This window comes from Zalophus californianus, chromosome 9 (assembly GCF_009762305.2).
Source record: "Zalophus californianus isolate mZalCal1 chromosome 9, mZalCal1.pri.v2, whole genome shotgun sequence".
NCBI lineage: Eukaryota > Metazoa > Chordata > Mammalia > Carnivora > Otariidae > Zalophus > Zalophus californianus.
The window spans coordinates 71,142,035-71,165,900 of NC_045603.1; the positions used below are offsets into that span (position 1 = coordinate 71,142,035).

At 37.8% G+C, this 23,866-nt stretch overlaps 1 protein-coding gene across 1 annotated transcript in view; it reads right to left on the minus strand.

The window, feature by feature from the left end:
• Window positions 1–641: 641 nt before the first annotated feature.
• The window catches only part of PDZRN4 (PDZ domain containing ring finger 4), a 354,481-nt gene continuing 331,256 nt past the window's right edge, over window positions 642–23,866 (minus strand). Inside the window, 6 exon segments of the mRNA XM_027591611.2 lie at window positions 642–5,001; window positions 8,605–8,721; window positions 13,321–13,400; window positions 13,403–13,421; window positions 20,414–20,476; window positions 22,857–22,955. Coding sequence (XP_027447412.2) covers window positions 3,475–5,001; window positions 8,605–8,721; window positions 13,321–13,400; window positions 13,403–13,421; window positions 20,414–20,476; window positions 22,857–22,955 — 1,905 coding nt within the window. The 3' untranslated portion in view covers window positions 642–3,474.

A 23,866-nucleotide genomic window follows, 5' to 3' on the forward strand; every position in this document is an offset into this window, starting at 1 on the left:
CAAAACAGTGACAGTCCAGCCAAAGGTGCTTTAGGGTACTGAAGATAACTTGACACATTTTAAAGAAAAAATAACACTGCTTTGTGACTGACCAGATATAAGAGAAATTCAAGCAGACTTAGGTGATAAGCATGAAAGAGCAGGTGAACAATGGCACCCATCGCAAAGCAAAGAATTTGAAGCAGAGAGCAGAAGCTCATTGGAGGGATAAAAGGAATGTGTTCAGGTAGAAGATCTTGACACACCAATAAGACATGGATTAAATCAGTAGGTAGTTGCAGAAAGGCTATGTTAGAGGAGTCCTCCCTCAGCCCACGTTATGCCTTCAGAGAAGGATAATCTGCACAAAAGAAGATGGCAACAATAGCCTTCTTCGTGGCATGTAGCAAAGAAATACCCATCAAATATGCATTCCTTTCCACCCCCTTGGTCATTCACATGTGGATCCTAACATCAATTTCTGTCACATCTTGAGTATAAAAAGCAATAAAATATGGAATTTCAAAGGTATGTCCAAGTAAAATATTTTTCTTCTTTACATTCACATATTTCTTCTGAAGTAAAATATCCCACATATAACCAATTATTTTTCTTTTCTGAGCAACAGATTTATTATTCATTTACTAAAAAACCATGTTTAGCACAAAGATAGGTTACGTAGAAAGATAAAAACATAACACTTTCCGATTTTCACTGATTTTTGAAAAACACATTTCTCAACTTGTAGAATGTATAAACACAGACATGAAAAATACCAACATCACAGTTTTTCAAAAAATTGGCAAGAACACTTGGCCTTAATAAAAATAAAATTAAACTGGTAACTTTGGAAACACTGCATTCTGTGAGATGTGTCCATGTTTCTTCCGGAAAAATCTACACGTTGGTTCCAAATCACATTTATCTATAGGAGTAATTTGAATACAGTGAATATTTAAACCCAGTTATGTCAAGAGGATAAATAATAACCACAGGCATTAGGTCAGGAAAGAACTGAGCTTTTAAGTTAGACATTCTTATTTTAAAAACTCCAGGTGCATTCATAGTAGTCTGAGTGATTGTATTAATAATGGCTAAAGTTGGAAGTGATGAAATTTTCAGTTGCCTTAGATTGCTATTACTATCATTTATCCTAAAATTTCTGAGCTTTTCATTGTATGTAATTAAGATTCACTTTTTTTCCATCAATGTGACAGCCTTCAGGAGATAAGAACTTGGAAAGGTAGAAGAGTAAGGAAAACAGTAACAAAAGGACCAAGATGTGGAGGAGAGAGATAAATGAATATAATAATTTAATTCAACTAGCAGTCATTATTATTCAAATGGCATTCTACAGAGGTTTACAGAGACAGAGGGGGGACACAAGGGCCAAACTCCATGAACTCAAAATCCATGCAGGGAGACAATACATTCTATGTGTATGATTCAAATAACAGGATTAAAAAAACGAAGGCAAAACAATACCGCAGGTGCATCACAGTGTATGCCAAAATGCTGAGAAAATCTGGTGTCATCCAAAGAGGCTCCAAAGAGAAAATGTCTATGTGATTACACCCTAAGGGAAGTGTAGAGTTTGGCACAGGAACCCCAGACAGGAGAATAGTATAAGATAACTAGAGTGGAAATGGGAAGCCAGGAATAAACTCAGAGAAGACCTGAAAAGGAGGAGCAGTGGGCAAAGTGGGCAACTGAATGAAGGGCCTGGAATATAAGGCCAAGGCATCAGAGTCTGATTCAAGAGCTAATAAGAAGACACTGTTTTTAAACAGGAAAGTAGCTTCAGAAATATTCAGATGTTGTGTCTCCATTGTGTCTCCAACAATCTCTTGGGTTGAATGAAAATGTGATCAAACTCATGTTTGCACGTACAAGGCCAATTTGGCCTTTACTCTGGAGGCACCGCTATTGACATATATATGGTTTTTATGATGAAAAGCTAGATTTAAAGAATATATCTGATAATCTAGCAATCTCACTTGTTCATAAACTGACATAGAAGGCATTTATAGTTGGCTAGGCTGGAAATTATTAAAAAGAGGATTCCCCCAAATTTATTCCCAAATGATCAACTAAATAAATGCATGTAGTGCTATAGAGTGAATTTGTCACCCTAGAAGTCATATTTTGAACAAGTTCTAACCTCCATTGTCATGGTATTTGGAGATGGGGTCTTTGGGAAATAATTAGGTTTAGATGGAGTCATGAGGGTGGAGCTCTTATGAGGGGTTCAGTGCCCTTATAAGAAGAGACAGCAGACAGCTTCCTTTCTGTATCTGCCATCTGAGGACAGAAGGAGAGGGTGGCCATCTGCAAGACAGGAACAGAGCCCTCACCAATTGCCGAATCTGCCAGCACCTTGATCTTCGACTTCCCAGCCTCCAGAGCCGTAAGAAAGAAATTCCTATTTAGACTACCCAGTCTAGGATATTTTGTTATGGCAGCCCAAGCCAACTAATATACTTAGGGCCATTATAAACATTTTCAGACCCTTCACTGATCCCCTCTCCAGGTCCTTTCCTAAATTTTTCCTGGCTTTACCTTTCATGGGTGGCAGGAAAGGGGAGGCGAACTTATATTTATCGGATGTTTAGGTAACATCTGTTGGATGCTCTACATATATTATCTGATTGAATCCTGGCAAGAATATGTGACACAATGATCTATGGGAAGTATTTCAAGACAATTTTATTGGAAAAAAAGTGATAGAAAATGTACACATTTTATAATCCACAATTAGGAGTCTTCTAAATAGTATACATATATAACTAATTTGAAATCTGGTAACCATAGTGGACAATGAAAATAAAACATTCCTTGATAACTCTTCTTAAGGATAATCAATAATTTATTTTTTATTGTCACAATTACCACAATTATCTAGCTACATGACCAATGTCACTACATACCACAGGGAGATTGTCCACCTACACTTTACTGAGACATAGACAACGGCCATTTAGGTGTTAAATGTACAACGGGATATTAAAAAGAGGTGGTTTTTATGTATAGGACAAGATGTGGCACATGATTTATTAATGGGGTTGACTTAATACTTATTATGCCAAGAAGTAAGCATAGAAATGTTTTGGCATTGAATTGTTTTTAGAGTAGAAAATAAGTAAACTAGAGAAATAAATCCAGATCTTAACTTACAATAGATACATTAAAATAGGAAATTAATTGGCTCCTCAGTATTTTTGTTCAAGTTTTTTGTTTTCTTTCGTTTTGCTTGTTTTTTCAATATATGTAAATGAGTTATATGAATATATCACAAGTTAAAGAAAGATCTCGGCCAAAAAGAAGATACCAGTATATGAAAAACAAATGAAAAATTACCAGGTATTTTTGCTTACAAAAAATTTAAACTATAAAGAGTCACAAAATATATATAAAAACGCCACATTGAACGAGGCAATCATACTCTACCCAAACTGGTAGCACCCTCCTAAAATCAGTTGCATCCCATTCATTCAGTCATACAGTGGTGACTGACAAGAAGGCATTATGAACTCGTGTGCCATCAGGAGACTTGGCCCCGTGGGTCATCAGTTCTTGGATTGTCATCCAGTTGTCCAAAATTTTCTTGTTTCTTTTTTTCATCATCTTTTTGTGACTCAGTTCAATGATGTTGATCTCCTTCTTGCCCTCGCTGCCACTCTGGGGGCTCTCCTTAAGACACTCCAAGCGGCTCCGCATCATAAACTCCCGGCGCCTACGCTGCTCTTTGGCCCGAACCAGGTGCTGCTTTCTCTCCTCTTTGCTCCAGTAGCGGCCCATTTTCATCTCGCTCATGGTGTCATCATCCGTCGTCATGCCACTGCGCTCCTCCTTGATCTTTAAGGCACGTTCCCTCAGAATCCGGTCTCGCACTGGTCTCTTTGTTATGTACCGTGTCCCGTCACTCCTGATTTTCACCTTCCATTCCATCTTGGGTTCTGAACACTTCTGAGACTCCTTGCACATGCTCACTAAACTCACCTGGCTCTGAGCATACTCGACTGCAGATTTCTGTTGAATTAACTGCATGTAGCTTTGATAATGCCGGGCATGCGCTGGGATATTTGCATATCTATATGAGGAGCTGTGGTAAGGAGAGAGGTAAGGGATGTGTTCACTGCTGGTTTTCTCCTGATCAGAAAGCTTGTTGCTTTCTGAAATCTTCTCCTTGCCCTCCACGCTGCAGTCCTGTTCCATGGTTTTGGCTTTGGTGGAGGTTGACTCTTTACTGCTCTGTCCGGAAGAAGACTGATTGGCGGCCATTGTGCTTCTCAGGTTTTTCTTATTGGTGAGGTTGATCACTCTCGGAAGGGAGCTGTCAGGGGAACGGTCCACAGTGAGTGGGGTGCTTCTGCAGCTTTCTGCTGTGTTGTAAGCACTAGAACTGTCCTTGTCCGACTTCTCTGGGTGTTCGATGATGTCATCTAGTTTTCCCCGTGGCATATCCATGCTGGTGTTATAATTCCGGAATCCTCCATCATGCAAAGCCCAGATGTCTCCATACTGGTCTGTCACCTTCTGGAGCCTGTGAGCCTGCATGATATTTTGGCACTCCAGTTCAATGTTTCTTAGTTCTTCATTAAGCAACTGTAGCTCGTGCTCCACACCTTCTTGTTCCCCCTGATGGCATTCTATTGTGCTGCTCGAGTAATACAGGTCATACTCTCCAGGGTTTCGAATCTTGCATTTGAGCTCCAAGAGCTGTCTGAATCTTTCACACTCCTCGTCTGGGTTGCCAATGCAGTCGGAGTCAATGTATTCGCCAGACACGAAGCTCTCATTGCACTGAAGTTCAACGCTTCCTAGAGTGTCTTGGCTCTGCCCCAGCTCTCTCGTGCTCTTCAAAGATGTGCTGTTGGGATCCTCAGCTGCATTCTCCTGCTCTGAGCTCTCATCATTCCGCAAGCTTTCATCCGTGCGCCCCACCCCACTGTCCTTCTCATGGTTGTTGGAGGACGATGTTGCCGTGTCTGTTGTGCCTTCCTCTTCTTCTTGTTTTTTTGGCTGAGAAAATAAATTTGAGAGATCAAAGGAAATCGATTATTTTGGAAAAACACCAGTTGTTGCAAAACTTGCTTGAAAAAAAATGATGCTTCTTGGCAAAGGTGTGGTTCCTAGAAAGCTGCTCGAATTTTAGTATCCTTAACCATTTCAGAAATAAAGGCAATTTGCTCAAGGCAACTTTTCATGAAGTGAAATAAAGAAAACCAAAACTGCTTGGAGACCTGCCTTGGGGATAAATAACACAGGCCTCATTTAAATGAATGATTCTTACCTTAAGGTTCTCTGTTACTTGGGAAACTGGCATGAAGGTGTGTAAATGAGGTGACTTTATGGGTCTCTGAGGTGGTAACACACAACAGGATGAGTGAGACACGTGGTCTAAATGGTCTTCTGCAGTTTGGAGGCCTGGAGTGCTGAAGCCGCATCACCTTATTATGAAGATTTTTTTTTTTCCTGAACTTTAAGTTCAAAAGAAACTTTGCTGATCTAGTAACACACTGGTAATGGTAAGCCAGACAGCACAGGATTTCAGGAATTGGTTAGTACTGGAGCCTCGGTCCTTCTCTCTATTGATGAGGAATTTTAATCCCAGATGGATTCAGCTTATTCATGACCCAGGGGGAGGTAGAAAAGGTCAGTGCCATCCCCCAGAATCAGAATTTCTTCTATGTTCAGGATGCCATAATCCTGTATATGTGTGCCCTGACCTCAGTGCGTCTCCAAATCACGTTGCTCAAAATCAACAAAGTCATCTTAGGACTGCTTTGGGTTACTTAAAAGTATTTTTCTACTCTCGACTGGTCATTTTCTTCAGAGGTGAATTTTATTCCACTCAGAGTAAAGTGACAGTTCTCATGAAAATCGGAGCAGCACTGATTGGGCATAAAATCAAAAAAAATATATTTTTGACGTATTTGTGAACACACACTCATATGTAAACTTTATTCCTTGGTAGTTTATGGCTTTCATGCAGAACAATTAACTGTTGCTGTCCTAAGAGGATGCATATGTTGTTCTTTCTCTGTGAAGAGGGTAATATTATTTTTTCCTCCATCACTTATCGTATACTAGTCTACATGGCAATTTCTACATTGTATTTCCTTTACGTGTAAACTTACTCACCATTTTATGTGTATATTTTCCTCTAGCAGATGTAATTATACAATTAAATATAATTAAGCCTGTTAGTGTTAAATAAGGACAGAATGCATGAGAAAAGGTATTCTAAAACAGGTGTGTAAGAGTCTCTCAAGAAAATGGCTTTATTTTCTTCCACAGAGGCAGAACAAACGTAACATAAACTGCAGAGGAGAGAACATGACAATGTATAACATTATTTAAGGATTCCCAGTCTTTCCCTCAAATAGTTTTCCTCATTTGTTGAAAATATGCTGAGATTTTAAACATCATATTGATAAAAAAATAATGTTCTAAATAAGTAATTGTAACTAACAGTGGAGTGCTTGGTATATCTGTATGTTCCTTGCTATAAGCTGACAACAGGATCCAGTGTGGTGACCTTCACATGTACCATAAACCCCCAGAGGATATTATTGATATTGGACATCTGAGTTGATACACTACATTATTTACATTTATATTTTTCATATCTTTAATGAGCTTAAAAATACAAGAAGACTAGTTGTTTTTTTTTTAATCTTATTTTTACGTGGAGTGCCAAGGACACAGACAAACTATGCTATGGGAGCTGCTCCACAACGTGCCAACAGCAGCCCTAACACCAAGGACAGGGTATGTAAAGTGAAACTTTAATGTGTATATGGATTTTGGTTTTGAAGTACGGATATACGTTTTGTTTTTTTTTTATCGAATTTCCCTTTCTTTAGTCACCAGTTTATGAGCAAGTGTGAAAATAAAAAAGGGTTTTCCATTCCCAAACCTAGAATTCCTAGTGTCTGATGTAATGGCACTCTATCATTTATTATTTCCCTAAGATAATATTATGGTGACAGGCAATGCTTCTACCAAGACATTTCTAATCTAGTATTATTGTTTATAAGGGCAAAGGACTTTTAAAGGTTTCTGTACTTCTTATCATTTTTCAGTCTCATGCTGAAAAAAAATTTCCACACAATGAGAATCTAACCTCAGGGACATCTAGTGTTACCTCAAAAGACCAAGCATTTGTATTACGTCTGATGAGTAGGCAGCATTTGACACCATATCACTTCACCTGGACAGGATTTCTCCCTTCTTTCTTTATTCCAACATCCTCCTGTCAATTCTGTATCAGGTCACATTTTGTATCTAAGAGAGAAAAAGCCTGGAGCAAGGACTTTCTTGCTTGTAACCAGCAGCTGCCACCAAAAAATATCTTTATTTGTGGCCAGCATTGAAGTCGTCCATAAAAATTTCAATCTGTCCCACCTACACTGAAAAGCAATCCCACAGTAGCAGCATCGCTCTTGAGCATGAACTACTATTTGTGAGGTGGCCAGTGAGCATCCGTGCTCAGGACAGAGAATAGCGCACATGGCTTTGACACCGCAGTCTGCAATATAACGATTTATTTAATATATAGGCACGTGCCCATACACACACGCATACGCCTCTGTTATGGAATGCTAGCATGGCAACATATTCCATCATGCAACTTGGTAAAGTGATAGAAGGTTTGTGCTTCATGTCCCTAAGCCTTGCTGTCCAGGATTTTTTTAAAACTATCTTAAAAAAAAAACCCAAAACACCAAAAAAGCTATCTTTTAGAATGTGTTAAGGATTCATGTTGAGACCAGGGTGATAATTAACCAAATCAATAAACTGACAGCAGAAGTGTTCATAAAATTATATCAGGCAGATGACTGACATGAATTCAACATAAAAAAAATCTCGAATATATTGATCTTGTCTTTATCCCACAGGAACAAGAACAATCACAAAAGAATCCCAAGACTCAGTTTGCCACAGGCCCCTGTATAATCTTTCACTAGCAGTGAATTAATTAAGAGCAGAAACTTTTTTCATTTTAATTTGTATGCTCAGGATCAAGTGTGGTACTTGGGATATATGAGGAGCTCAGCATTTTTGGCTGAATGATTATGTGACCCTAAGGCGAGATGATATCAGTGATCTCAAATAAAGTGACTCCTGTTGAAGAGTATATAGGTAGGACCACGATACCAAAAACATAAATAAGATTGATGGCTTACATCATGTCATCATCATCTTATACGTGCCTAAATATTCAAATAGACACATTAATATTTTAAATTATAAAATTAATTTTGGGGAGAGAGGTTATCTCATGAAATATAGTTTGTCTCCAGCTGGTATATTGAAAAGCAATGCACATTTTTGCTGTTAAGTTTCTGAATTAGGTCGAACGGTACCTCGGTCAACATTTGAATCCTACTGTACTCTGGCAACAATGGTCCCAAATCTTTCCAAGCTAGAAAGATCTTAATAGAAAAAAATGTATTTATTCCCTCTGCTTCACTTGAGATGCCCATCTGCTCTAAAAAATTACCATTACAGAGGTGTTTGATCAAACTCTTTTTGTTTTTTCTCCATTTATGGTTATGTATTAAGAAAAAAAAAAACTAGCAACATTTCAAATGATATAGTTCAAATCGTTGGTCCTACCTGCTCCACCTCATTGGCCGTGCACTGCATCGCTTCATTATGCTGTTCTTCCAGCATCTCCAGGTTTAACTCCTCTAAGAATTCATTCCTTTCATCTTCCAACCAGCCTTCATCCAGCTGCAAAAGAATACATTAGTACATTATATTAGGTTAGTGGGAACTCATGCTAAAAGAGGGGAACTTAAATGGCAATGCCTGACCAGTTCCTTTTATCATAATGATTCTCTTCAGAATACCAGCCTCTGATAAGTTCACCTCTCAGAAGGAAGAAAAGGTGATTAAAAAAAAAAAAAAAGGACTAGTATGCCTTTTATCCTTTCCTGAGACAGAGCTACAGATTTTCTCTCATAACCAAGTAGATCTCAAAGCACAGAACATTACCATCTTTCAAAATATATGAAAAGCATATTGCGTAATCCACAGCTGTCATGCTCATTACCTCCAACAGTGCCCGTGTGAAAGCACTGCAATGGTACTAATAGGGCCATGAGACAATTGGGTTTTTTTCCTTAATAACAACCCCCAATGAGACTACATACAAAGTATTCCCCACCCCCAGAACGCACTGATGCTACCCTCATCCTGCTTTTTTATCTTTAGGCAGATGGCTTCCAAGTTAACAAGATGGCTGCTTGCCACAAATACAGACATTTATTTTATCTGGGGGGAAGAAAAGAAAATTCTAAGTTATTCTTCTCAAAAAAAAAAAAAAGGTGATGCTATGCCATGTCTATTTTGATTCATTTTTCAGGTAGGCTGAATTACAAAAAAAATAGATAGATAGATAGATAGATAGATAGATAGATAGATAGATAGATAGATACATCTGTATCTGAAACATTGCATCTAAGGGGAATGGAGCAGTGTGGAGCACGCAGGGTTTTGTTTGTGGGCTCAGGATGCAAGTATTCTGGTGGGATTCTTACCCAAATTAAACTGAATAAATCTTTTTGGCTTCTCAATACAAAGTGAAGTGGGAAACCTTGCTAATATGATGAGTGTTGACAGTCAATACAGATAATTTGCCTCAAAGTGGATTTCTGGAGCTGGATTACATAAATTAGCTGTCTATGCTGATTAAATTACCTGAATTATTGTCCATGCTCTGTTTTACTCTGTGTCAAAAGAAACAGTAGCTTTCTAATGAGCCAAAATTGACAATACAGTTGACCCTTGAACAACAGCGGTTTGAACTGCATGGGTCCACTAACATGCGGATTTTTAAAAAAATAAACACAGTACAGTACTCTAAATCTATTTTCTCTTCCTTATGCTTTTCTTAATAACATTTTCTTTTTTCTAGCTTACTATATTGTATGAATAGTATAGAATTCATGCGACATATAAAATATGTGTTAATAGAGTGTTTATGGTATTAGTAAGGTTTCCAATCAACAGTAGGCTATTAGTAGTTAAATTTGTGGGGAGTCGGAAGTTACACACCAATTTTTGACTGGGTGGGGACTTTGGCTCTCCTAATCCCTGCCTGCATTGCTCAAGGGTCAGCCATAGTTTGAGGTGTTTTCACCACTCAACAATGGCAAAATAAGCTCTTAAAAGTAACCGAAACTGTAAAACTTGAAAACAAAACAAACTCTGAGAGGACATTAAGTTGCGCCAGAAAAGGCATTGGCATATATGCATCATATTCCTTAATAGGAAGGTAGTTGTTAGTTTCTTGATATTTATTAAAGGCTACCTAGAACTTAAGTTATTCAAATTTGACTGAGGCCAAAAGTGTAGACACATTTATTCATCCTCATTTATCTTAATGTAGCCTGAATAACTTGAGCAAGTTCTACCTCATTGACTTTGATATGCAGATGAACTCTGAAAATTAAGCTGACTAAAAATTCAAATTCAATTTATAATTGTCTAAGTTTTACATTCTTTTTTAAAAAAATTTATTTATTTATTTGACAGAGCGAGAGAGAGAGCAAGAATAAGCAGGGGGAGCTGCAGAGTGAGAGGGAGAAGCAGGCTCCCCCTTGAGCAGGGAGCCCAATGCAGGGCTCCATCCCAGGACCCTGGGATTATGACTTGAGCAGAAGGCGGACACTCAACTGACTGAGCCACCCAGGGGCCCCAGTTTTATATTCTTTAATCCCTTGTAAGTGTCATGAAGCTGCAAACTCCAGACTCCAAAAGAAATTACATAGAGATAGAAATGTTTACTTTTTATAAGCACACCAAGGAATTTTTCTTTAACCAGGTCAAAACAAAATATTTGCTTGCACAGATGTAGTGAATGATGGAACAGTCTTCTGAAATTTAAATGAAGGGGTGGGAAGGGTAAGGAAAACAAACAGTAGAAATTAATGATTCCCTATAACTCTTTTCTTATTAGCTAATCCCACAGATCCCTGAGTTGCCATCTGTAGTCAACGTACATCTACTTTGACAAGTCTTTTGGCTGGAGGTGTACACTGCAAGTGAGTAAGGAGAGCTTCCTGCTCACTTCCTTCCCCTGTTGTATTTCCCTTTCCACCTAAACATGCATTCACGGTAGTCTGAGTTTCAGACTCTGCCACAGGCCGACCGTTCCCTGGAGCTGAGCTGCAGGAAAGGAGGACTCTATGAAACTGGGACATGTCTGCACAGCAGTGGAACCTATGTGGCATTTCAGAGAAAGGAACAATCTGCATTGTCTCAGGAGGAGTGTTTACAAGTTCTTATGAGAGCCCTCTCTGCCCCAATGTCCCAAGGGAAAGCAGACAGAATAGCAATATCTTTAATGGTCTGAAGAAGAAAATGGGCAGAAAATGAAAGAAAGTTGACAGGGAATGAAAGAAATGAGTTATTTAAAAATATTGCACTGATGTACAAGACTGCCCCCCAGCAAATCAGTAGATCATTTCCAAGAATGTAGGGAGTATTTGAAATATTAAAAAAAAGGAAAAGTCTAGAAAAAGCACACAAGAAACTTCCACATATTCACTGAATAAAATTCATTTGCAAAAAATGCAATAACAAGATACATTGAAATTGATAGAAAATACAGGTGAAATAAAGGCAAGGTTTTCTTGATCTTTTCTTTTTCTTGCCATTTTATACCACGTACTGCTTAAATTAGATTTTATAATATGGTGTTAAGATTCATTTCCTTTCTTTCTTTTTCTAGAAAGCTGCTTTTCCAAAGGCCGTTAGCTCTCTTCCAGTGTCATGAGGCTTCTTTAGGATTCAAGGGGCTGAAGCAGATCCTGATTTTGACAGGACGGAGAGTATCCTGCAGTCAGACAGCCATCTTTTCTTAACTATGGAAAGGAAGTCTTGTTTGGAAATTCATCCTCCAACACTGATTCTATTAGGTCAGGAGTGTAGTCAGGTATTTGAAAATGCCACCAGTTCTACCAACCATATGTATTCTCTCAACGATTAACAGGATCTAGTCTTATGTCATTAATTTTGATTCTTTCCACAGTCCATTATAGCTGTTTTGTGGCATAGTTTAAGGAAATGCTTTAATTCTAAATTAATGAGGTTCTCTAGCAGTTACATGGAAAGGGCAGGGAAACCACATTACAACATCAAAATATCTTTTCTATGACAGGGACGACCCCTGAGTTCTCTTCAGTTTACCAAGAATTTCACTAACATGTGTTTAGCCCCTTTCTTGTGTTCTTTTTCAAGAAAATGGGGATCAGTGAGACTGACTGGTTTTGCAAAAGTTCCAGCTAATTAGTGAACTTTCATACATATTCTGTATTTTTAAAAATTCACTCCTCAACAGCAGTCCAGCCAGGCATATAGGGCACCCCTCCTCACTCCTGAGACCTCAGGTGTGTAACTTTACTCTGCCTTGGCTATGGCAGGCTTTATGGGAACCATTTAGAGTGGTCAAGGGCATAAAGGGAATATATGCGGAAAGGGTGATCTTTTATAACCACTATATTCAAGTCAGGATTTGGTCTTGACACTGAAAATACACTTACTCAATTTAATTTATAGATAGTATGCAGTTACTGAGTTTGAAAAATATCAGATCAATAACCTGGGAGACAAATGGTGACATAAGCAACTTCACTCAACTATTGACAGATGTATAGAAGATGACAACGTGTTGTCCTTTCTGCATTGTGGTGTGGTGGGGTATGAAAAGAATATAAAAAGGAGGACCAATAGCACTTTTCTTCCACCATTACCTTTCCTTTACTTTCATGACATCTCCCCTCTGTTAAAGATATAAACAACAATTCCTCCAGAAGCTATTCACTTGCTTTTGGACGGATAGATGTTTTTGTCACAACTACACTTAGAAAAAATTCCTTTACTACACATGGAACTGCTCCATGCTACAGAGGCCACTTTATTTGATAACATTCTAAAAAGATTTAAGTTGATAGCTGGATATGCTAAGGTTTCTCTCATTAGAGATTCTTTCAAGATACCTTAATGTGCCAATTAAGTATTTTTAGATAGAAACCTAAAGCAAGGATCCAGACAGAAGTGAGAATCATGTAAAGTCGACCATTTTTCATTTATGAATTCATTCAAATAACTGCAAGTGGAAGGAGAGAATAATGGTTCCGTCCTGTGTGCTTTTTTCCTTCTTTTTTTCAAAAGATAAGGCTTGATAAGGTTGGTAAGTTAGGAAAGATGGCTCTTAATTATGTTTTGCATACTTGGCTTTACCAATAGCCATGGTACTGATTTGGTATAGAATAGCAAATAATGGATGTCAAGTTCAGTCTCAAGATTTCTGATCTCTGCTCTGACCTGAATCTCTGGCCTTGCAACAAGCAGCACGATTCTCTTGCACTCATCACTAGACAGCAACGCCACTGCTTCTTCTCGTTCTGGACATCTTCCCCATTTATCTAGAAAACAAATGAAAGTGGCACATTAGTTTCCATTTCCACAATGCTGCACACAATAAATGGCAAATATCAGCTCATTTATGGTGAATGTATGGACAATGAAGCTCGCACAATGGGGCTCATCTTCAGCCCCTCAGTGGTTAAGTGCCTTCACTCAATTACGCGCTTACTGTAAGAGCCAGATCGATCCCTGAAGGATGGCGGACATCAGAGGAAGCAGTTATGTTCATAAATGTCCAACCTGCACCCTGGCAACATACATCTAGCAACACAATTAACCAGCTCCTGACAGGTGACGTTCATCTTTCTCCGCTCAGAGTAATGGAAGTGTCACTCTGAGATAATAGTGCTGGGGGAAGCAGGACTGGCAATCCCACAACTGAAATCCGTCATCCTGCATGCCTGCTATGAGCCAATTAGAGAGCTACAGTGTTATCTCTCACCAGGCAGTGCTCCCAGGCCACTGCTGATTGCATTTTCATTTAATCATCTCATTTTGTGTGGGTCTGACTCAGTTGCCCTGATCACTCTCGGGATATCTTTCAGTGCTTCACTAATCAAAAGAAAGGACAGTTCCTCAGTAACATCCTTATCAATACTCCAGTTCTTTCTAAGATGTGTCCATTTCCTCAAACAACAAAACTAATGAAGTAATCTTACAGCTCATCTTTTAAAGTGTACTTAATTTAAAAAAATTAACAGGAAAAATGGCTTTTTGCAAGAAACCAAGCTTCAGTAAACTTTTGATTAAAAAGACTCTGGTGGGAATTCAAAATATATCTTTTTTCCTTTTTCTAAATTCTATGGACAGAGCAAATAAGTATTTTAAGCTACATTTTCATGTTCAAATGTATTTAGCTCTGAGTTAACTGAACTTCTTTCTTTGGATATTTTTATTTGTTTTATTTTATTGATTGTTCAAATCCATGGAGACAATGAGGTTTTTGATCATAGTACAGAATCAAAATATGCAGAAAGAAATTTCATTAAAGACATCAAGTAATTATATCTAAAATGAGTATTAATTATTTTGGGGCGCCTGGGTGCTCAGTTGTTAAGCTCTGCCTTCAGCTCAGGTCATGATCCCAGGGTCCTGGGATCGAGCCCCGCATCGGGCTCCCTGCTCCGCAGGAAGCCTGCTTCTTCCTCCCTCCCACTCCCGCTGCTTGTGTTCCCTCTCTCGCTGTCTCTCTGTCAAATAAATAAATAAAATCTTTAAAAAAAATTTAAAAAAATAAATAAGAATTATTTCAATAAATTAAATAGAAAATGTGGCTGTACTGACCAATTTTTCAATAATTAACATCTTTCCCTAAGGATTTCTGCTGAAAAGCATGAAGTGGACTGCTGAGATTTTCTTCCTGTGGATCTTTGGGATTCTGGCTGAGACATGAGGGCCAGATATAAATACTGAAACAAGCCCAGGAATCTCAACTCTGGACCACAATAAATGATCTTTATTCCTAGACTCTTATCACACATATGGAACACAAAGAAAGCAAGACAATGCATAATAGTCAAAGGGAGAAGTCATACAACAATGTGTTGTATTTTCTTACTCTGATCAAACGAATATCACCCTTGTTTTTCACTATATGTGTAGACAGGAAATTCAGCTTTTACAAGTTTTCAAGCGCATTTCTCTTTTGGCAACTCACAATAAAATTCATCAAATTAGAAAACAGAAGCTATGATTCCAAAAACAGGAACTAATGACTGGAAAGGTTATTTTGGTGGTTTTTCATAAATATACATCTGAAAAGCTATTTCTGTGCTGAATCCAAGGCTTTTTTTCTCAAATAAAGATAAATTGGCAGTGGTGGATTCCACTACACCCACCCCCCCCCATCCCCAGTGAAAATAATGACTTGAAAATGTTTACTTTCTGTGAGCTTTGGGGGCTTATGTTCATTTCACAGTAATTCTTAATAGTATACTGCAGTGCATCTATTTGTCTATCCACTATGGACCTAATCGTCCATTCTCCCTCCACTATCAGGCATGCTGAATCCTAGGAAGAGTACGTTGGATGCTCTCAGACGTGATTCACCTTTCTGTGTAAAATCTAATGCTCCCTGCTTTTTTCACTCAAGTATATACATCTAAATTCTTCATCTAAATTTCACTTACCATTAACCTAAATACTCTTCATTCATGTTTATTTAACGTTACTATTATGTTTCCTATATTAAAGTGCAGGTAATAGTGCTTTTCTCAGAGTGTTCGTGTAATGGTTAAAATGAGTTAATAATATGCCTAGGGTTTAAACAAGTGCCTGGTATCCAGGAAGTGCTCTGGGTTGGCACATGGTACTGTTGATATTTTCGTTGTTGTTAGTGTTATTATTACTACTACTACCATCATTATTTATATTTATATTTTAAATCCTCAGTAAAGATTTTTTCTTCTAAATAAAGCAAATATAGTAAAATTCATGCACAATAATTAAATCCATAGTAGCAAACATGGTTTCTACTTTAAAAGACTTCTCTCTCATATGTATTTTTAACTCTTAGAGAAGCATCAAGAAACAACATGGTGTGTTTGATGTGCAGTCCCATTAGATTTGGTATTCGTCTCTCTCCTCTGTGAACTCCACATGACCAGAGCTACGGTCTCCAGTCCCAGCATTAAGTCCTTGTCCTGAAGGACAGATCCCATGTTGTAGAAACACATTTCCATCAGAATCCTATGTGGAAGGAAATGAATTCACCACAGAGGTCTGGTGTTAAAATGTAATTTATTGTTTCTTTTTCAAATAAAGGCCACTTTAGCAAACTGGCTGGTAGATCCTACTGAACTCAAGACATTAGTCTGATACCCAGAGTGATACTGGAGCAAGAAATGCAGCCCTGGGTTTCAGCAAGAGTAAAAGTTTTGAGGAATGGAATCAGATAGAGCTTTCAACCTTCATTTGCTCTTGTTCCTGAAGGATGTCTCGTAGCTACAGGATTGTTTGTGGGAAAAGCAGTTTGCTTGAGCCTGAAAACACCAGGCAGACATAAAGGCGAAGGACCCAGAATCACTCGGAGGAGATAAATGAGTGAGTGCATCACCACGGTTAAATGGAAGACTTTAGTTTTAAGAAAAGAGAAGGAAAGAGAACCAGGAGAAAGGCAACATGTAACTTTTGTCATAAATGAGGGAAAACTGCACTAGAGAATATGTCTTGTCTCATTCTCTGTGCAGGGCTGTATGTAAATATTGATTTCAAAGACAGATACTGCCTTGACTTAGGAGAGATTTGTGGGGTTACAAAGATATATCAGCCAAAATCTCACTTTAGGCCCAACCTCCTGTATGTGCATATGAGTGTGTATGTACGTGTGTATGTGCACATATGCGTGCTGAACCCTAAAAGCCTAGAAATGGTTTAATATAGCTTTTTTTGCATGAATGTGCCAATTTTAGATTTCCTATATTGACGTACCAGAGGTGGGTGGGCAACTGAAATTCTTGGCATCTGACCACCTATGGAGTTTATTTGAAAACCAGGAACCTAAGGCAAAAGAGGCATGATGTATTTTAAGTGTGCTTATATTGTAGTGTGGAAGGAAGGTAAATAATATACAGAGATACAGAGGTGGACAGAACAGAAATGGGAGGAAAACAGTTATCCAAAGGGAAGAAAAGAAAAAGTGTAGGAACAAATGCTGGAGACAAGTTTATGCGTAGGGCGGAGAAAAAGAAAGAAAGCTCAGTAGGAGTCTTGTTGTTCCACTGCTTGAGGTTTTTGCAGGGTTTTGTCAGGGAGGGAGTAATCCTTAGGAACATGACTGACTTTTTTGGCCAACATGAGATTAGGCTGCTGACATGGAATACTGTACGCTTACTATCCCAAGGAGGAAGTGAGAATATAGCCCTCTGATCATGGATGTATGTGGTCTTTAACTTTTCCTCGGGGCCTCAGAAAAGCCCGCCTTCACTCAGCATTGCAATTTTGTGAGAGGACTTCCCCATATGAATTCCTGAGGCACATCTGATACCACAAGCTTGGGGCAATGGCACGGTATATAGAACTGTCAAGCACTTGCAGGGAAAAAAAACACACGAGAATTAGAACGTGTTCTCATGAAATTGGGTCATGGTTTTTCTTCTGTACAGTCTCTACCTTGGGCCAATCTAGTGTGAGTACCTGTGTGCGGGTGGTGTCCCTGGGTGAGGTCACCTAACAGACCCGCGATGTACTACCTTTAGAAAATTTTACCTACACAATTAGGAAAGGACCATAGAAGTACTCTCCTTAGGTCATCATGAACAGGAAATTAAAACCACAATGGCTCTAAAGAGATTCATTTAAATAAAAGCCAGCCAGGAAACTCTAAGGATAAGAAGTAAATCCTCTCTTTCTCCCCTTCTCATCTCCCTGAGACAGGAGTCATTAATTGTTCATTACAGGGTATCCCATAATCTCCTCATCAGCCATATGGGAGCGATTTGTCTATGGGTACGATTTTGTCACAGTTTTATTTAATATAATTTCACCATCACCCTTAAGACTCTTTGTTTCCTATGTGTGCAAATAGACTTGAATTCTAGGCTTTTTAATGTGACATGTATTTGTTCATTAAGTGTGACATATTTGTCACTGAATATAAAGTAATCAGGCAGGACAACAGCATTTTGTCAATCCTGCTGTTGTTTCTTCAATGAACCAGCTCCATTTAGGAATGCCTTATTATCCAGCAAATACTTTATCTGAAAACTTTATCTGCCTCTAATATAGCCAAGAATAAGGAAGTAGCAAAACAGATAGTATGTATATATGAAAATACATATATTTTATTTCTATCTACCTCTACTCGTAGAACTAACAGATGTAATTTTAATGACCGTATTTGTAGATTTAGCTTATGGGAAAGTGGTTAGCTGGAAATTAGGGAGGGAGCCAGTGAGGCTGCAGTAGAAGGTGTCAAATGTAGAGAGGAGATGGTGAGAGAAAGAAGTGACAGCTGGGACACAGCAAGAGAAAATGACAAAAAATACACGCAACACATCGGAAAATGTGGCCAACTAGGGTGATTTCAAATTGGGGCACAGAATCTTCCAGACCTTTTAACCATTTAGTATTTTATTGTATTATAGCATCATGTAATGATTGCTGGGCACAACATGACCTTGAGCATCATAAGAAGGTTACATTCTTTTCAGTTGAGTATATTCAAATGTAGAGGTTAACAGGTGGGCAATACATTTATAATTGTTTCCAAATCAAAATGGTAATAATAATAATAATAATAATAATAATAATAATAATAAAATGTGTTTGAAGCTTTCATTATCTGGATGATACACAAAGATGGTACCCTTGTTTTTTAATGAGGCTAGATCAGTAAAGCTTTATTGCAGATTTTATTCATTTATCCTATCGCTCTCTCCACTGAATACCTCTGTTTCATTCATTCATTTATTCATGTATGATTGAGAAAGGACACTGAAAATATGGTAGCAAACAAGACTATGCCTTGGTTTCCTGATTCACTCTCCTTTCCCCTAATAGAGCCAATGACACAGTCCATTCTGTTTAACTACAGGTCACCACTTAAGGAGCTATAGAAATAGAAGTCATATATTCCTGAAGTTTTCTAAAAATTAGTAGGGCCATGAATGACCACTAATTCAGACTTTTTTATTGTTTCCTAATTGGAGTCTTAGGAGAAGGTCCTTGATGAAAAAGGAGTTCCACAGCATCTAGCTAGAGAAGAGAAGGTATGAAGAAGAGGTGTGAATCAGTGAGTGGAGCCCTGAAGAAAGGCGAGGAGAGCAGAAGGCTGGGCAGGATAACATTGCGGTATGGGCCCAGGCGGTGCTGGCACACCGTGATCATGACAATGCCCCCACTGCCTTGTCATCATCTGCGTGTCCACCTATCTTTCTAATTGCATGGGGAGTGCCCCAAATGCTGGATGGCACCTTGTCTATTTTTGAAGCCCTGGTCCTAGGCAGAGTGTCGAATCTATTCCTGTTGAATGCAAAGCAACATTCGTCAGGCATTCGCATCTAGGAAGGAGAAGTGGGAACTGTGGGTCTGTCACAAAGTCTAAAAGTTATGCAGAATGTTTGAACAGTGGATAACTTCCTCGATTTGTCTTCTGAGTCATCTTCCCAGCTTTGTAGTTGTGCGATCTGCAGTAAACTCAGCCCTGAAGGACCTCGGCTCTTATTTTGGGTTAATCTGGACACACAAGCTGGGGAGCTGTGTGTCTTTCTGCAGCACTCTCTATGGGAAAAGACTCAGAGGAGATAGAAAGGGTCAAGGCAGGTACAGGAGAGAAACTTTGGCATTCAAGGTTAGTCCTCATTTGGCCTGGAATTCTTTCCAGCTCCACATCCCCCTGATGTTCTGCTTATCATCTTGCCCATTAACTTGAAATGTAGTCAGTCTCTACATTTTCACATTTCCATGCGGACAAGAAAGCATTTCCCTGCCCCCCCACCACCTGTCTCCAGCCATTCAACTGTAAATAAATCAAATTTCTTCAGACTTCTAGACTTTCAGGTTGTCATGGAACATAGGAATCCACGTTTACCTAATTTATTCTGGAACAGGCAGCAGTAACATGCTGCTGCCACTGCCAGTACTGCTGGAAGTTAATGTTTGTTACCTACCATGCAGGGTGCTAAGCATATCACACATATAATCACATTTAAGCTCTGCAACAATATGTCTTATTATTGCCATTTTTTAAGATGAGGAAACAGACTTAGGATGAGAGGCAAGTAAGGTGGCCGAATAGGTGGTGGAGCTGAAAGGTGAAGCCGAGTTATCCAAGTCCAGAGATTATGCCTTAATCACTAATCATTAGCCAATAATTCTTGATGAATAATACCATCCTTGCTTAAAAAATTTTTAAACGATAGTTTTTTGTTTTGTGGATGTTATCATCTAGGAAAGACAAATGCTTTCCTCTGACACTTTCTAAAAAACTAAATAAAATTTGAAACTATTGAACAAATGGTAGGAAACTAAAGGAAATGACCATGCCACATACTTGCAAAATCCGATCCCCTTCTCGAATTCGGCCATCTTTGGCAGCGATGCTATTTGGATCTACCTGTAATGGAGAACACATAACATCTTTAACTGGATATGCAATATTCCCCCAGGAACTTAAAAATATGGTTTAAAAAATATTTTTAGTAACCTGGTTCAAAATTCTTTACTGATTTATAGAATGCGTGCCAAGGTTTTCTGTAAAAAAAAGTCACTGATTCAAAAAATATAAGTGGACTATTTTAGAATTAATAATAAAATTAAAGAGAACTAGAGCAGAACTTAACTATTTTTCTCTCTCCTTCTGTCTTTTCTTTCTTTCTTTCTCTTTCTTTCTTTCTTTCTTTCTTTCTTTCTTTCTTTCTTTCTTTCTTTCTTTTTCTTTCTCTCTCTCTCTTTCTTTCTCTTTTCTTCTTCTTCCTTTTTTTTTTTTAACTTCCATTTGCTTTCTACTAGGGTGATCTTTAAATCCTGGTTTAGCTGTTTTAGAAAAGCTGAGAGCTATACTGTAAGTCCATACTTATTAAAGAAATTTCTGTCTCATGAGCACATTAACTTAGAAAGAGATTTATAATCGATGTTGCTTGAAAAATGAAAAAAAAATCCTATCCATGTAGATTATTACTAGGCTCTACATTATAGGGTGAAGTGTATTAACTACAAATTATTTCAGAATAAATAGCTATTTAAGCCTTTATTGGGAGTTTACCAACATTTTAATGGGCCAAACTTGAGTGATGACTTACAGTTCACTGGGGGTAAATCTGTCTATCATATTTTGAATGATGGCTCAAAGCCATTTATTTGAGCTTACTCCATCAAAGCTTTAATTTAAGCAAAGTATTTCAAGTGTAGCATGAGGTTGATCCATCCTCTCCAGATGTTAGGTATTACTTTCTTATTAGGTGGTGCCACCTAATAAGTGAATTTTAAGTGATCAATCAAGAACAAAAGACACTTTAATTATGTGTAAGAAGTATAAGGAAAATATTCCTTTCAAGTACATATGTTCGGTTCCTGTGGCTTATTTATTGTCCCTGGAAAGTTAAGCTCCAAAGCTGGCATATTTAAACGGTAAATAGAGACTTAGTAGAAGGAAGGGAGGTTGATTAATCATTTGTATCCTATTGAGAAGCTGTTCACGATCTAAAAGTTTGCCTACAGAACCGTAATCAAACTAATGCCAAACTTTGACATTTGTACCTCTGTGCCTATTACAAAAGACAATTCTGCGACTATTTCCTCACCATAATTGCAGGGATTACCATAGCTGTCCATTCAAAAGAGGTGTCTAAGTCAAACTTTCTCTGGAGATTTTTCCATTGCAAGATCCAGTCAGTAAAATCTTCGGTAAAGTGATAAAGAATAACGTTTACATTTATAGAGCTGGGTAATTTTTTCTTTTTTTTTTAAATGTAGATCTTTTTTTTTTATGTTATATTAATCACCATATAGAGCTGGGCAATTTTCTAAGTGCATTAATTACATTATTTTTTCCATATTCTAAACACCTCTGTAAAAGCAATGAGATAAACGTTGTTGTACCAAGTTTCTAGTCAAGGAAGCTGAAGCTCAGTGAGTTAGGTAATGATGTTAAAGATCATGGCCAAGAAGAACAGCATGGGACATCAATTAGTATGTAGTTTGTCTAACTTCTTTTCACACATATACATATACATATACATGGTTTCACACACACATATATGTGTGTGTGTAGAGATATATATAGGAGGAGTTAGGCAATAGACATACATCTATGTACATATGTGCTTGCATATATGTATATATACATAATTTTCAGTCATATGTACATATAATTAAAATAAATTATACCTTCCTACTTCTCACAAAATGATTCTTTGGCCAGTCTTAAAAAATCACCTATAATAATAAATTTTGCTTCACATTTTTTTCAAAGTAATTAACACTAAGTAGAGTGTTTCACATTTAGGTACCTAACTTTCTGAGAGTGATTATAGGGGTTGAATAAAACAAACTCATAGATACATTCCTTGGATATTCAAATGTATCAATCCTGCCAGCAGAGTAAAATGTGTAATATTTGTGATATTAGATGTAAAACAATTAGTCAGTGCTCTTGTTAACAGCACTAATAAAAGGAATGGAAGGACAAATGTTTGCTCATCAGAAACTTTGTTTGATTTCTGCATACTTAGGGGAATTTATTCAAATTCAGGCAATGTTCCCATTTTTGCAGTTTTCCTTACTGGGATTCTGTGGTGAAAGCGTCCCCATTAAACAAGCTGATAATAATTACATTACTTGGGCAACATAATTTACTTTCTTAATTGAAAGTGACAAGTACTGGAACATGGCCAATTCTTCACATTCAGGCCTCCCAAGGATTTTCTCCTCTGAGTCATTTGACTCCATTCTTCGCAGTCTCCCTCCCCCTACCTCCCCTCCTTGGCATTTCTTACCTCGCTGACATAAATGCCTGTGTCTTCTTCATCATCCGTTCTGTAACAGACTGTCAGGCCCAGCTTCTCTTGACTACTAACACGACACAGCTCGACCTCCTGAGAGAAAAACACACAGAGAACGACATTTATCTCAGAAAGAAATCCCACAGCAGAACGGAGAACTCACTGATATTCTCGGGGTCGCCCTGGGAGGATTTCATAATTACTGCCCAACATTTGAAATTAACTTACATTACCAAAATCATCCGAATGTACCTTCAATGTATTTCTGTATCCTCAAGCCAATGTTTCCAATTTTCATTGTACAGGTGGAAAAATGCAATTCTTTTGTATCAAAGCATAAACTTAAAGCTTAAAAAATTATACAATAAAGTATAAAATATGCATCAATCAGTAAGATATTTGAGACTGTCAAAGTAAGTAGAAAAATGTTCATAAAAATACTGGGAGTTACTGTGATTTTATTTGTATTTTAATAAAACAAAACAAAGTTCAAATTAAAAAAGACTACACTGGGCCCTGTATCAATCCTTCTTTTGAGTTCTATACAATATGATAATCAGCAAGTGTTTTGTATAGCTCAGGCCAAGCCTTTCTATTATTTTGTAGAAGCTCTCACCCTTGGAATGAAATGGTTCATCCAGGCTGTAGGGAGAGACATCAACAGGCAATGATTCAAAATGAGGCAGTAAATGAACATGGAAACACATTTACTGAAACACATGGCTAAGGGGCTTGAAATGTCAGTCCTTAGATAATGTATATTGAATCTATTTCCTGATTTATGTTCAGTAAAATAATAATAAATTTCAGTGTATTTCATTTTTATATAATGAAATAGACTTGTACTACTCTCAGAAACAGATGACTTAAGGATAAATCGCATAATTCCAAGCGCTAAAAGATAAATTGGTGTTTTCATCATGGAGAGCTTGCTCCGAATGGATGAAGAATATAAGGTCCTTTGGTAAATATCAGATAAGATAAAACAAAGTAAATTTAAATGG